Genomic DNA, 17,126 nt, shown 5'->3' with positions numbered 1-17,126 from the left:
AAAAGTCAGTGAAGTCTTTACTGAAAACAGGCACAAAGAGGCCATTTACACGTGTTCTGTTTAATTTATAATAAAATGGATTAAAGAGCCTATAAACACACATTTAATTGCCCAGCACATAAATCAACCAGCTCACACTAGAAGAGACTGCCAAAAGAGAAGGGTATTATAACCACTTAAAATTTGACACAATCAACATTGTAAAAGAGTATTTTACTATTTGTGATGACTGTGCATTTGACAGTTAATTGTGAAAAAAAAAAAAACTTCACTGAGTTTAGTAACAAGGAAAAAAAATCTGCAAACCATACAAGGCACAACCATATTTAAATCTGCTCAAGAAACAGTTCCTTCTGAACACGAGTTTTGACGGTAAGTCAAAAGTACAACCATGACAAACTCCATTTGAGAACAACATATATTTGAGTACACATAAATAGAAATTTTATTCTGGTTATTTATTACCCTTGTCGAGATTCATCTCATCTAACCTCTAATCTATTTTAGATGTCCATCTTCAGGTGAGATGAATCATGTCTAGGCATCATTTTTCTGCTCTAACGATAAAGGAATATTACTGAGTTAGCAGAATTGTACACTTTATGTCTGGTGTTCCATTGGTGTTCACAAGCAGCAGTTTCTGAATCTGGCTGCAGTATCCCTTGTTCCATCTTCTAACACTTAATTACTTACTTCATTAAAAATGGGAAGTCCTCATCTTCTACTTGAGCGTGTAACACTCAAAGATCTCTTTGCTTATGATCTATTTTGGATAATATTTTGAAATTGTCATTTATTTTGCTGGAAACTTAAATTTTTCCATAACTTTGAAGCCTCAATTCATTTCACACTGAACTTTCTGGAATGGATTTTTACAAGATTCTGGGGCATTTTACAGAAGGAAATACAAGTGAGGCACAAACATTTTCTTCTACTGAAGAAGACATTTTCTTCTTCTTTCTTGCTCCTGAAGGTAGTTCCAGTATCAGAAATTAAACATTGCTTTCTGCGGTCTAAATCTCAATAAGGTATTCTTGAATATACAGGAAATCTGGTTTTAGACAACAGACTGTGGACTGCCAAATTGCTATCTATCTATACAGAATACAAGAGGTACATGAATATACAGAATACAGAATTCTATACAAAATACAAGAGCTTCTACACAAACTAGTTCCTCCGCTCCACCTAAAGAAGTACTTTTGTAAAAAGCTTTTCCCACAAAAAGTCTTATCCTCCCATGCCAACACATTGTTCAAAGAGCCTAAAGCTGCCACTGTTGTCACCTACTGTGTGCGCGCAGGAAAAGCAATTTTTTCTTTGATGATCATACACAAGGAACTGGGTTTAAACTAAATCTGGCAACTTATTCTTGCAACTACAATTTGGTTCATTCACAAAGGAAACGTTAACTATTCCAGAACCACATACTCTCCAAATTATCAACGCTGAAAATTTCTTAAAGCAAAAGGTTAGATGTTTCGTATTTCTAAACTAATGAACTAATGGAAAAAATTAGAAATATTTTGTTGGCTGACTTATCATTGAATTTTATTTTTAAAAAACTGCCTGCTGTATTAATGCAGGCAGTTCTCATATCAAGAAATTGTCAGAGAACTGATCACTTAGCACAAGCTACATACCATATTTTCTGAAAACTGATAGGACAGTAAGGCTATATTTGTTTATCCTGTCAGACATTTCTCATAACCACATCTGTCATCTGTCCGCATAGTCCTTAAACATGGCTCTCCAATTTTTAACACTTAAGTATTTGAATACTTAATATTGTAAAAATATTTCATATTGCCTGAATTAAAAAGCTATGATTTTTATCTTGTCTATAACAGAATGAAATCATTGCAACTACATACAAATTAACAGAGTTAATCCAGCACACAGACTTTTGACAAGAGAAGCATTTGCACTCTTTAAACAACTCTTGCAGTTCTCAGGCTAGTATGAGAAATTTTCAAGTCCAGCTGTGTTTTTTTCAATAAATGGGAGCATTATACACCATAAAATAACAGAACAGATCCCTCCTCATGAGATCACAGCTGGGTTCTGTTATTCTAAAACCCATTTTTCATTTACTAAACGAAAATAGAATTTTAGTGTATATGGAAGCATCTAAAAGAACCAGGAAAAAAAATACACTGCATCTAAGCATCCTAAACTTTCATAATATTAAAATCTAAGCAGTATATAAATGAACGTCTTATCTGTCTTTTCACTTGGAAGAGTTTTTAAACTTAAAATCCTAGACTTTCAATATTCTCAAGCATTAAAAGCCTTGAACTCTAAATTTAACAGTTTCCATCTGATCTATTAAAAACAACATGCTCTTGCAACTGAGTTGGTATAAGAAGCAAAAAAAAAAAAAGAAAAAGAAAAAAGAAAACATTAGAAAATGCCTCTAAAGGAATAACTTTGTTCTCTTTCAAAAGAGAAGTTTTAGAAGTCTTGGATATATATTCTCAGAACATCATCCGAAATTTACTGCTTAAATTTCCCCAAATGCTCCCCTTCTTCCTATTTCCACAGCTACTTGAACTCCATTAATTCTAAAATGCCTTGCCTTCAAGAAATAGAATTGAGTGTAGAGCAAGCACTACTTCTAGACTCTCTCTGGATATTTTCAGATGTGCAAAAGGGACTCTGGGTTTTTATACAGATACTTTGAAGGTAGTTTATTTCGGTTATTAAAAAAAAAAAGCTTCAAACAGAACATCATTGGTACAGGCTGCTACTTGTGCCATCTCAGAGATTTTAACTCCTCTTCCTCTGTATAACTTAGAAAGAGGTTGGTCCTCATCTCCCCATTTCCTCCTCCCTGCCAAATCCAAACTCTTTCTACTGGTTTAAATGGCTAGAGAGCACCTAATTGCATCAGATTCCTGCACCACTATGAATTCCCCAGAAGAGCGGTCTCCTTTTAAACCCAGACACAAGAGGTAAGCAGCACTGGGTTAGGACCCAGACTGCAGCTGGGAGAGGACCATTAGCATCACAAAAGTTCCAGGTAGCCTCTCACAGATACCCAGTTACAGCGATTCTGACTAAGATCACCACTCCAGGCTGACTGGAACAGGGATTTGCAATGCCACTGCTGGTGGTACTACGCTATCACTGCTGGTAGCACTTAACACTAGCAGCCAGTTCTCTAGATAAACCTTTAAACCCGATCATTCCTTGCCACACCTGCCAACCCCTCTTGATATGCCATATGCCTCTGTATGAAGACTGAAGTCTCATTTCCCACCAACCACCCATCAACCCGATCCCTTCACGCAGCCACCATCACCCTGCCCGCCCTGACATGCCCGTTTTGCCCAGTGACCTCTAGCTCCACACAGCTTGCTCCCCTCTGCTGTATTATGCAGGAGTGAAGAACTTGGCTTTCTGCATCCTCACAGCACGCATTATGAGCGCATGAGGATGAGCTGACAGAAGCTGATGCTGCAACACAGGCAATTAATTAGCAGTAAAGTGTTCTTACCAGGCACTTTCCACTGTTTAGATAAATGTTTGCTCACTGACTGTTAGGACCAGCTGCCACTACGCTGCTGCCCATTGCAACATAGGTTGGCAAGCTTTGGGTTCCCAAAGACACACTTCAAACACCCGAACAACTTAAGAGAGGTAGAGAAAATTCAGAAGCTACTTCCCTCTACAATCTACTTTCTGGCTGGTGGTTTTGTGCTAAATCTCAGGAACCACCCTATGTTCTTACAAGAGAGAAATAAAATTTTTAAAGGCTAGTGGTTGCTCTGTTACCTGCATCACACTACACACACGTAAAGCTTTTTCATGTATTACAATATGGATAACCAAATTATACTGAAGATTTTTGATATGTATTAATGCTTTTAGCTTAATATTAGTGTTTGAACATGCTAATCTTTGGGTGTTCCTTGTATTTTCAGGCTGAGATTTACTAAAAGCTCAAGGTGTTGTCTCAAGGCTTAATAGAAAAATCAGCTGATATTGAGCATACTAAAATCAACAATGACTGAACACATACTAAGAAGTTACCTACTACCCAGAATCATAACTACATCGTACCTAGTAGCCGTTTGAGGTTCCTCTTGAAAAAACAAAATGGAAAAAAAAAATTACACAGGGAGGAACATAGTTCTCAGTATATAAAACAGGGATAAATAAAACCTGTCGATGGTGATAGCAATTTGTTCATATTTAGAACAGTTCATGAAAGTATGCCTTTTAACCAAATAGCAAAAATAATTATATGCCGAGAATAAACTTGGAAATTTTTTATTTTTTTATTTTGTTGGAGTGGAAAAGGGGGGGGAATAGTTTGTTTTTAATTTCTTTTAAAAAACAAACAAACAAAAACACTTTCCTCTAGAGTAACTATACTTAACTTACTAGTCACCTCGTTGCTGATCATATACAGCTGGTAGATGTACCAAAACCCAACTACAGCAGAGAACCAGGCACCTTGTTCCTGAGGGAGCAAGACAAGGGATGCTTGATATCAGATGCTCTCTACCCAAATGAGTGCTTTGGTTCTCTGAGATAAAGCTTTTTATTCTTGCTTTGTACAGAAGATTAGAATGTTATCCCACACTGGAAACAGACTTGACAATAAACAACTATTAGATTGACAGAATAAGCAACTGGAGAATGTGTGGATAAAAGAGAAAGGACATTATTTACAATCACACTAGCCAGAAATTAAGCCAGTGCTCTGGAATAGTCTCCTGTTCTCCAGTACAATAAAAGCAAGTAACAATACTCACAATCTTCAAAGTGAAAGTCTAGCAAGACTGGAGCAATTGGCATGGGGGGAGAAGAAACAGTTTCATCCAACCCTTTTATCATTCCCTGTCTGACCAACTCATGGTTTTACTCTCAAAAGGTGTTTATAACAAAGACCGTAGACTGTTGAAATCTGGTCTGGTCTTTCTACAAAGCTATAGTCCTCACTAAGTGTAGTTTTTCCAAGTGATTTAGCTAAACCACCACAAACACAAGCAGTGTAGATCAACAAGGCTTAGACATTTTCAATTAGATTTAAACTTAGTTTATATTTGTTTACTGTAAGGTTGCAGAGGATTATTCTTCCACAAATAAATCTTCTTCTTAAAATTCTTTTTAAGCACTCAACAAGTTTCTAAAGGGTTTCAGAGGCTTATAAGCTTCTACTTATTAGCTTCTTTCATGCACTATCAGCTTTTAATGACATCTTCGCCCATCATCTGATCCACAGCAGACTGAATTCTGCGTGTTAGCTTAACAAGCAACTGTTTGTACTTCTACATGCATGCCCCTGTATCTTACTTCCAAAATGTTATTTAGAACCTATTCTCAAAGGATTGCTCTCTTCATATGACCTTCTATGGCACTCATACCTACAAAATTCACACTTCATAAACACTGCGTTGAAACACTCCCTCTACTTATTTTTCCTCTCACATACAAGCAACTCAGTCTCTGAAAGACTGTCAGAGCCACATGTGACTTCCAGGCATCCAGTTGGAGATACCCGCAACTCAATTAATCATCATTTAGCAGCTGTATTCTCAAGGTATTAGGCCATACCTTCTATATTTTCTATCCCTTTAAAAAAAATATTTCCTCTAAATAGTTAATTCTGCTGGATGACATTCTGAAATAACCCACACAACATCAGCAACAGGCAGACGGAGATAGAGATGGAAGAGAGATTGGTGAGAAAACTAACTCTTAGAGAAGTGAGGGGGGAAGATTACAGGAAAATACAGGATTCTAAAATTAAACTCAACTTATCCATGCATCTGTTGAAACATACTCTACGCTACTGTTGAAAAGATTATTTCTTAATTTTATTATAGTTACAGCTCGGAAGATAAATATATACAAATAATTCCATGGTTTCTACTGGCTAAATACTGTTCACAGTGCCATGAACTGAGCTGTGACAGCCCAGCGTTTCTGCAAATCTGATCCTATGTTTTAATCTAGTATCCAGAATCATGACTCCAGCTTGTAGTGGGAACCCAACAGTTAAAGTTACACCCTCCATGCAAGTCTGTTCTCCAATACACATTCTCTAGTAAGTAAAGAGGTCCTGAAAACGTGAACTTCCCACAACCTCCCTTAGAATATAGATTCCTGGAGAGAGAAAAAAAAAGAAAAAAAAAAGAAAAGGCAGCATATCATTCTTCAATAAACACAAAAAAGCCACAGTAGCCCATTCAGACAGGAAAATAAATGATCAGAAAATAAATGCAAAAATGAATGCAAGTTTTTAGACTACTAGAATCTATCGTGTGTTTACGTCAAAATATTTGGATATTTATAGAGGACATGGAAGGGCTTTCACGGTTCAAAGAACATTTTCATTTATCAGCCACTTTGTGACTGGTCTTCTGAAAGCTAATAAGAACTGGCATACTTTCACTCATTTGAATTGTGTTTATATGCCAGTAAAACTTAAATAAATAAAAAAAACCTGATGGCATGTGCACCTTAATTTTCCTAATTTTTTTTTTATAGCTCTGGGGAATTTCTATAAACAAAATATGCCTACCAACAACCTCCAAAAAGATATACTTTCTGTCATGGAAATTTTAAGGTATGTGATTTAATTTAGCAAATGTTTTGTATTGTATAACACCGTTATACCAATAATAAAAGACTTGATTTTTTTTAGGAGATCCCTCAACTGAAGTTGTCTAAATTCTGTTTCTTTACAGGTGGTTGCTTTAGGCTTTTTTTTTTTATTATAAAAAAAAGAAGACATGACATTTTACACCTAAAGAATTGTATATTATTGCATAAAAACTTGGACATAGATCATTAGCCACTTTTTAAAGTATAGGTTGAAAAAAATCATTTAAAGATTCAGAAATCTTCACAGAATCTTGTATCTGCAAAACACATCTATTTTATTCCATTAATTTTAAACATAGGTTAATATATATATTTTTTTTTTGTGAATGAAAATGTTTGACAGGGAATGGATTAACTTCCACACTGTCAGCTTACACAGAGACACAGCATCAGCTGAATCATCTTTTTCTTTTCCTTGAAGGTCAGAAGGCTATAGAAACACTGATAATAATCAGCCAAATATACAACAACCTAGATATTTTTATCCTCCTAAAATCAAATTATTTTTTCCACCACAGCCACTGAAAGTAAGTGTAAATTAATCAAATTTAACTAGCAAAGAAGATCTGTAATACCTCCAGATTTTTGTTTTGTGAACAAATTAGTGTTTCTGAATTTTAATAATTGATAGATTCTTACTGCCTACTAAAGACAGCAACAAGAGTTCATCACTTACTGCACTTTGGAGATTAACATGGTGTGGAAAAAAAAAAGAATAACATACAGTTGCATGAAGTCCCGTCTTCATGAAGTAAAACTTAACATCTTGTAATATTTTTTTTTCTAAAGTCTAATTCCAAACTAAGTAAAATTTTCAAGGGAAAAACATTTACTTTAGATGTATTACTTATTATTCCATGGCTAAGCTTTATTGTTAGCAGTTAAAGTAGCAGAATTCAGCTGGAATTAAAAAAAAAAAAAAAAGCTTCCTCTCTAGCAGACAGTTCATCCTCTAAACCCCAACAACTCAGCCAGCTACTTCAGAACCACATCAATGCTTCCTGGTTACTTGATAGACATATTGAGATGGTCATTTTCTTAGTCCTTTAAGAAGCTTTCCCCTTGAGCATAGAACTGTCTACATAATTATTCGGTTTTCTACGACAGGCACACTTTACAGCAAGAATAGCAGTGCATCATATTCTAGACATAACCTTGTTCTTAAACAAGGTCTTTACTCCTCATAAACAAATCTGGAAAAGTCCTCCTATAAGTTATTTTTGGCTATTAAAATAACCTAATGATAACAACAACAACACACATGAACTAATAAAATGTATCTACAGTAAAATAATCTCCCACTTGCCAGAAATCATTCTTTTATAAAGTTCATTAAGTTTTGCAGAAATTGTACTTGTTTTGTACAAGAGACAACAAATACAGCAGGCAAAAAGCCCATCTCAAATGGAGAACACCCCATTTAAAATTACAAATGTATGTATTTTGGATATTCAGAATTCTTTCGACTTAAGTTACACTCCTGTTGCATAATCTTTTCATATTAAGGAATAAATAACAACATTCTTAAAAACAGTATTTGTCTAGGTATTTCTCAGAAAACTTTTTATTTTGTTAGTACATATTTCACTGACAAAAATGCTCATTTTAAGATTTACTAGGTAAACATAATTGCAAACACGGGCATCTGCTCATGCAAACATCAAAATTCTTAATAGATAATTTACTTCAAATTTTGTTTAAAAAAAAGTTGCTATGTAGCAGAAGACTAACGCTCATGTATTTGTTCTAGACTGAAAAAGATCCAATGATTTTTAAAGATGTGCCAAGGCTCAAAATGTTTCAGTCCTGGTAAAGAACAGCCAATACGATTTAATGCAAGACAATACCTTAAAATTGGAAATCACATAGGCATACATTCTGTATTCAGTCTATATTCTTTCTCTCCCTATTAGAACACTTTTCACTTATCCTGCTACTGTGTTGTTAATTCTACAGAACAAGCTGGCCTTCAGTGCCTTCTTTCCATGAGGCATGCATGAAACTGGACCATACAATTAGATAAATAAACAAACATGTAAATTGTTATGCACAGACTCTACAGGACAGGCTCTTTCCCACAGCTATTCAAGCAGCATCTCCTCATGGTACTTCTCTGCCTCAATAGTGACTAGTTTAGTTCAGAATGCTAACATAAATAATAATGCAAGATAACTATTTATTTATTTAACTATCCAAAGAGCAAATATTTACCTTCTGCAAGCATGTCAGGCACATCTGCTTGATATCTAGGCCCCACTCTGATTTCTCCCTTGTCTGCTAAAAGCGTTTTCAATGATGGATCATACACCAATGAATAAAAAAAAGTATCCTAAAAAAGAAGACACATTTGCAACAGCATAATGAATTTTAAAATTAGCTTTGTAGGTCTACCTCACTTTCCATGTGAAAATTATTCAAGTAACCCTTATAATACACTTTTACAGACTACAGGTTTGGTACAAGAATAAACATTTTGAAACATTAATTTTGACTTTAAATAATGCAGATGTTCATGCATACTTTTACATGGCTAATCAAAGCTTTTCTCATTGCTCTAAGTTATTTCAGAACAGAGCAATGATGAAAAGATTCATACTCAAAAATACTTTTTTTTTTTTTTAAATCTATTGAAACAGTTAACCATTTTCTGAATTTCCGATTTCCTTTCCTAAATACCTCTGCCATACTGACTTTTTATAAATTAGTCTCAAACAGCATACAAAACTGCCAGTGTCTGAAAAGGGCTTACACAAAAATAGTATTGACATATCTAGTACAGTCATTTGCAGCATAGGGTAAATGTTGTTCTCAGAAACATTTTTCAGATTATCAGTGGTTTTGGTGTAGAAATATGAAAGTAAAGACATATTAATTCCAGCTAAAAAACACTGCCTGCCTCATATTATATAAAGACACTCCAAAGGAAAATGCATTTATGTTTAAAGGTATTTTACAGTACAAAGCTATTTTAAAGGCTTATCTTTCAAAGTCATGGGGAATTTTTTTTGCCTCTAGTAAGGCTAAACACCTCAATTTTCTTCCATTGGAAATGAAAGGAGAAAAGATATTTTTCATACAGCAGTTCAGAGCACTTAGAATTAAGCTCCTATACTAAGTTACTCTCTAGAGGACCCTCCCTCTCTCCATCTATTGACTACGGAGTATGATATTTTGAGTATGGAAGACTGGTATTTCTTGAACACCTCTAGGCAGAAGAAAAAAAGCAAAACAAACAAAAAACCCATATTGTAAATACCCACTACATGAAAAAGTCTGTGTATTTTTCCTTTATAAGATAACATGATTAAGTTTGAGTTAATTATTTTCTAAGTACAATAAAATGCATAATAGAAATGTAATGTGTCGTTTCAGCTTTTGTTCCATAACACTTTCAAAATCAGTGGTTTTAACGTAACATTTTTCTAACATAGCCTTCATGAAAACAGTTTTAAAGTGTTTGCCCATTTACTGACATTAAAGCTGTAAAAAAATAGGTAACAAAAAAAACCTTAAGATCATTCCAATATTTACACAAATAGAAGCCACAGATATTACCTCTTTCTCCAGATATGACAACACAGATTCTGTCTCATTCAGAAGTGCAACACTGCATTTTCCCCTACACAAACACAAGGAAGAACTGTTACTTTTGTAAAGCTGAAATTTTTGTCAAGTCAAAAACCTGCAAGAAAACAAATTAGATATATTTTAAGCTTTAACATTGAAAATGCATTTTGCCATGCTTTAGTATTTTAAAATTAACATCAAAACAACATAATGAACAGCTGCACAATCTCAAGCACTCAATTATTTAAGAATTCTACAGAATTAGGAAACATTTTCAGAAATAGAGAAGCAACAAAGGAACAAGAGGTACTGTAAGTACACATACCATTAATGAAAAGCCCTGGCTGAATGAAACATCACCTCCTAGACTAAAAAACAAAAATGAGCCTAAAGCCCGTTCACCTGCTATAACAGAATCTCTAGCAGGAAACTACTGTCATTTTTCCCAGTTCTTTACAGTTTTCCACTTTTTCTTAAAGCATGGTCTTAAATGTGGCTTGGTTGTTTGTTTAGGTTTCTTTTATTTAGTAGCAGGTTTCAAAAATCTCGTACCAACAAAAAGAACCCCAAAATAAATCCTTGAGCTTCCAAAGAAGGCTTCAGACTTAAAAGGAAAGTGTCCCTATTATAGGGGCTCTGGAACCAGGAGGAGTATTAGGGCAGAAAACTCCTCGTTTAAGTCCAAATGAGTAACAGGACATTCAAAATGGCTTCTCTTAAGGCAGCACAAACCCATCCTTCCCTCAAAGTAGGTACTGTGCAACTTCATGCATCCTCACCAGCGTCCCAGTAGAAAACCTAACTGTCCTTCATCTCATTCCCTATACCCACCCCTTCTTTCTCAAAATTACTGTGGTTCTTTTTGTTTGTTTTGAAACAGGACTAAATCTCAGGAAATCTAGAGATCCAGTTCAAGAAAGCACCCAGAAGTTTAGAATCATATGTGAACTCTAACATCCAGTGATTGTAAGCCTTTCATAAAAACTTCCGCTGCTGTATCTTGACTTTCCACAAATTGTGAGGAAAAACCTAACCTGCCACATGTAATCAATACAGAGCAAAAACAGTACTAAATTTCAGCGCTGGCTTTTCTTATTCATTAAATTGCTTCTCAGATGTGTGCTCTGACACCGTCACCACTGCTTTAGTAACGAAAAGGTTAACATACAGCTCATGAAATCAGTTCCCGTAAGTCAGATAGAAGCCTTACTAACAAGTCTGGCTGAATGACTGTGAAAGGAAATTAAAGTAATTCATAAGAAAACTTAACAAGCCTCTTCAACATGGCTCTGTAATTTTAATGATGTACTAACATTTAGTAATGTACGGCTTAAAGGGACACCAAATCCTTGTTCCTGTCACACAAACAGCATCTACTGCTAGCACTAATATGAGAAAAGAAGTTTAAGTCCACATAATGGTATGCCTTCATTTTTAATCCAAGAACATCTAAAAAAAAAAAAGTTAAATGGAGATACCGCAAATGACTATACTGCTTATTTAACTCAGACATTCCAAGCGGCAAATACACTTGCAAGGGAAACAACTATTGAGAAATAATTCATGAAAAACAAATAAAACATATAAAAGAGAGCAAACCAAACCTGAAAGACAGTGCAACTAAGTAAAAGTATGACACTGTTCTGGACGAGATTTAAGTTCTTTATATTGATTTTTGGCCAACATATAGTTGAAAAAGAACATTATTGGAGTGATGGCCTACAAGGTGCTTCCCTGTGCTACTGAACCCACTTAGCCCCTGGTGCTATTCCTAAGTGGGTTATTTATCCCCACTACTTGTGCTGGGAGGCTGTTTCAGAACCTCATTCTCCTAAAATTATGAACTTTCTAACTATCAGCTTTATTTTATTCAAGACCAGTTTATATTATTTTGCTTTCATGTCAGCACTCTCCTCCTGCTCTTCTTCCTGTTATGCCTACTCACTCTTTAAGCCCGTTTCCAAACCAAAATCGTATTTTAATCTTTGTACTGCTAGGTTAAATGAGCCTAGGTTTCACATCACTGTCTCAAAGAAGAGGATCTTTATCCCTTGGATCATCATACATACCCATTTTTTTTCAGGAATTCTTAGTTTGAAAACTAGAAACAATATGAGGTTTTAACAACTCCCCATGGACTCAAAGTACTTTTCCTTTTTGAATGGTAATATTTCTAATGATTAACCATAAGATTCTATTAATTTCTTCCATGGCCACATTAAAATGCTAACTACCACATTTTTGTGTAAGCTACCAGTGGAAAGCTTCCTGTTATTCAGCTCTGCCACAGATCTGCCATATATCTTCCCAGGTAGATACTGCAATGAGAATTTGACCCTACCTTTCTCATCCCTTTCTCCCTCCACAACCCTTCAGCCTCAAATTCCTCTGCCTCTGACTTCTCTGCAAATAATCTGCAAATTTATTTTTATCAAATGGCATTTTAAAGAAACACACATAGATAAGGATGAAAAATGTTAAGGGCGCTGAATCATCTTGCTTGCAACCGACATTTTTTATGTTATCATTTTCAGCTGAGTATATAGTAACTTTATAATAACATATTACTCCTTAAATACATCACCTTGCATTTCATGCACCAAAGTCTTATTCAACTTCCATCAATTTAGTTGGTATTCACCATGTGGTCCTAGTAGCCTTACACATACAGACAGCAGGATCCCACAATTCCCTTCTCCCATTTGTAACAAACCAGCACACAAATAAACATTAGGGAAGATAAAAGTTACATCAGGGACCTCTTTGATTTAAGAGGGTAACACCCAAAGAAGTTATTGTGAAAAGCCCTTGTTCATTTCAGAGTATGTTGACTGTTAAGCTCAGCTGTAAAATATCAGGTGCCAATTACGAACTGCTGGTCATTAAGCAAAAATACCAAGCTAACATCTTACTCATTACTGTTGGACAGCATGAGAAATTAGGTTAAAAAATTCATTAAGTCTGTAGTGTATAACCTCCTGAATTTCTCTCAATCTCATTATTTGTCAGGAGTATCACAACCTTACACGGAAATGGTGGGAAGAAATCAAAAAAAATAATCTGAGCACAGCACACAACAGCAGATGAGAAGATTCCTGCAGTAGAGAGCTAGGAAAATGTCTCTATAATCAATCATGTCTTTGGATGTTTTTTGAAGCTTTTGACCTTGATAATTCCAGAACATTTATGTCCAAAGATTAATTATATGCTATACGATGAAGTCAGTTAATCAATTTTAACCTTTTTTTTTTTTTTTTAAAGTATTGAAGGCTAAATAGGAGTTTACCTTTCCAGTTTGCTTCAGTTCTGTACAGCTCTAGTATGCTCTCTCTCCAATACAGCCTACCCTTATTTAAGAGCAATTATTGCCGAGGCTTTTCTTCACCTGTCATCGTGGCTGAAAGGGCAGTGACTGACCTTATATCTTACTGTTGGAAATTTACAAAGCTTCATTAAGACAAAAGATTAATTTCCACAGCACATCTTCGAAGTAAGTTTCTGTTTGATGTTACATTTCTTTGCACAGCATTTTAACCATCTAATGGCTGGAGTCATGTACACAAATAGAATTTTTTTTTAATGTATATACATTTCAAATGTATGGACTATAGCCTCAAAAAAAAAAAAAAGTAACGCTAGACCGACAGTGGTAATCCAATGCTAAAATGAAAAAAAAAAAAAAAGAATTTGAAAAACGTTAAAAAGAATAATAATTAAAAATAATGTAAAAATGGAGTAAAAAATATTTTTTAAAGATCTGTATTATGGTTACCAATTTCTGTGATTGACAAGCATGAAACACTTATTACAAGTTATACAGAATCTTAACCAAAGGCATAGAACCCCTACCATTTATATATCTCCTCCTCCCCTCCGCCTTCCCCCCCCCCCCCAAAAAGGAAAGTCCTCTCAGCCTACTGGAAATGGCCTAGGGGGTTGAACCAAAGCATCTAGCTCTGGATCTCGTCTCTGAAATCTCTCAACCATGTATACTGCAGAAAGACCTCAATACAGATTGACAGTGATGTGTCCCTAAATGTTCTCCAACCACCACTGTACTCCTCATCCTTTCTTCCAATACTAGTAATCAAAATGCCACATGAGGAAGTTAATAGGGTTTAAACCACATCATAACAAGACTGAGTGAAAAGATATGGATTTTTTTCACCTACAGCATGTATTTAAAAAGTTTTATAAGCTTCTCTGAATATGAATATAATATTCTCCTCCTCACAGCGTTCTGTAACTGCATTTATTAATGTTTTAGGACAACTTCAGATAACTGTAATAAATAGGTAGAGCTATAGCAAATAAAGCATCAGCATGACAAGATAAAATCAACTATACTAAGCTAGAAAAAGGAAAAAAAGGGGTGGGGGTGGAGCTGGCTAACCACAGAGACATATACTGCATTTACCAGATTGTAAGATCAGTTACACACCAAAACAATACTCTATTTGCAAGGACTGTAGGATTTCTTAAGTTTTCAAGTACTATTTAGACTAGCAAAGTATAATGCAACAGTTACATTGCTTTATTGGTGAAATCTCCTTCCTGAAGCCTGTCACAAGAAATAATTAAGGTCAAAATTACAAAGTATTACCCAGCTTTAGTGAAACAGTAAGAAGAATAAGTAAAATTGAGTTGTCTAATATTTATTCAGATATGAAACCTTCTTCTCCAACTGTGAGTCTGATTTTAGCTATATTTCCTCTACCAAGCAGAATCCCTGACTTAATTGATAACAACAGGGAAAATTACTAGTAAATAGCATCAGAAGAGATCAGTGATATTGAGATTACATTCCTGGTTTTGACCTTTTTCTCTAATACTCAGAGAAATTATTTTTATTTCCTACAGAATTAGGCAGAGCTGATCTTGTAGGAACATTGAGGGGAGCTTTCAGATACCTCAGCAATGTACAAATACCTGCAAACAAAAAATAAGTTACCTTTTATGTCTTCACTTACAATTTAATTCTGACGAGATTAAATTGTCCCTTCAGAATGCTTTCTGCTCTTGGATGTACTTAAACATATTTAAACTGTTCACAGATAAAAAGTTCTTCCATTTAGCTGGCAATACCAACAAAACTTGTCACAGTATTAAATCAGTCAAAAATAAAAAGTAATTTACAGGTCTTGCAGTAAAAGGAGAGAACAAAGCTTACCTATGTGTAATGCTCACGGTATTACCAGTCCCTATCATACAAAGCACTCAAGATTCAACCACATCCCCTGGCCTAAGAACCAGAGCTACAACTTTTAACTTTTTTCTTTCTTTTAACCATTAACCACGTGAAAGCTGTTTTCACACATTAGCCCTTCCTTCATTGCCATGTGTTATAAATTCTTGCCAGGTTGTAAATTTTCTACTGTGTATTTCAGCCAACTCCAACAGTATGCTGACAATTCCTGACCACTTAGGCACATCAGCGGAGGGACGTGTTATAGCCTACTTCTTCATGCTTACACCCTGCTTCTGTGATTTGAACAAAGCCATCGAAGAATGACCTAAGTACTTCCCACAAATAAACACTAAAACACAGTTTTGGAAAAAATGCTTTAGTGTTTTTTATAAAAAGTTTTCAACTGTTCCAGCAGAAAGCCCCATAGTCCCAAAACCAAAATGCTAACCACCTACAGCTGAAACAGCAAATAAACAGAGACACTAATGAGGATTATAAGGAAACAGCAAAACATGCTACTCATCGTGGTAGGTAGCAGTCCCAATGGAGTGAATAAAAAGATTACCCCCCCCCTCCCCCAGTTTTTAGGAAGTTATTTGTCTGTGGTATTTTGTTTTGTTGGTGGTGGCTTTTCTTTGTTTGTCTTTTAACTGTGGAACAAAGAAGAGGAGAATAAACAGAAAACTGGAAAATAAATGGCAGTTTTGTGAGACACTCAGATAAGACTGTCGTGGACAATTCAATAAGGAGCTGATGAAAATGAACAGTCTATGTGAAATGTCAGCATCTGAGTCCTGAAGGAGAGATATCAAAGCAAGTAAGCAGAGAGAGGGCCTAACGGGCCTTGAAAATTAAAGACAAAAACTGTGCCATGTTTGAGTAAGACCCAATGGAGGAATGAAAAGTATTTGGGAACATAATTAAGACAAGACCATGATAACAATCAGCATTTGGAACAGAGAAGTTCCCTTATTAAGCCACAAGATGATGATAACCAGTTCAACAATTCAAGTTGTTTGAAACAAGTCACACCAAAGCTTTAATGCAAGATGTTATTAGAAGATTTAGATATCGCCTGATTACAGAACCTAGATCAAAACGCCAAATTATCCAACATACACATTTTACATATACAAATGGGAAAAAAAAAAGAGACATCTTGTTTCCACTAGCTAGGTAATCATCTTTTAATGATGATGAAAACAGATACTTTAAAACTACCAAATGAATCGAAATCAACAGCAACTATTTTTATCTTTTATATAGGCCTTGTTTTGGCACAACCCCTACTTTTAAAACAGCGGAAACCTCTACAGTTCTTGTTCTGTTATTCTTGCCGGCTATTTCTTTATGTTTTCACCAGATGAGTAAGACAGCCTGAGATACAAATCTCTTTTTAATAAGGAACCCTTGGGACGGGAGGTACAACAAAAATTACAGAAAGAAATTACAAAAGAAATGAAGAAATTAGTGCCTGATAACCAGGACAAACCATGAAAGTGGAAAAGGCAACCTGATGGCCACAGTAACATGCCATATACATTTCCTATTGTAATGTAGTTGCATTCTGGGTATGATTAGTGCAGAGTAAGAACTTTCAGAACACATTGCTCTCAGTTCCCACCAAGTCAATGGAACTTGCTATGCATTGGTCATTAAAGTACAACTTGAAGAAAGAAGAAAATATATGCAGGGAGGACAGACTTGGAAATTCTGCTATTAATAAAGACTCATCACCCTCCTGAATATGACA

The 17,126-nt window shown here is 35.2% G+C and overlaps 1 protein-coding gene across 5 annotated transcripts in view; it reads right to left on the bottom strand.

The window, feature by feature from the left end:
- Window positions 1–17,126, bottom strand: part of MTA3 (metastasis associated 1 family member 3) — a 196,611-nt gene that overhangs the window by 153,878 nt on the left and 25,607 nt on the right. For all 5 annotated transcript variants that reach the window (XM_080586121.1, XM_080586122.1, XM_080586123.1 and 2 more), the window contains exons 5-6: window positions 10,174–10,237; window positions 8,830–8,947 (exon numbers count right to left, since the gene is read on the bottom strand). In XM_080586121.1, coding sequence (XP_080442247.1) covers window positions 8,830–8,947; window positions 10,174–10,237 — 182 coding nt within the window. The remainder of the gene's footprint in view (window positions 1–8,829; window positions 8,948–10,173; window positions 10,238–17,126) is intronic.

The sequence above is a fragment of the Anser brachyrhynchus genome (assembly GCF_964034855.1).
Source record: "Anser brachyrhynchus genome assembly, chromosome: 3".
Lineage (NCBI taxonomy): Eukaryota > Metazoa > Chordata > Aves > Anseriformes > Anatidae > Anser > Anser brachyrhynchus.
The sequence above is the reverse complement of the archived record's forward strand: the minus strand, read 5'-3'. Positions and strand labels throughout refer to the sequence as shown.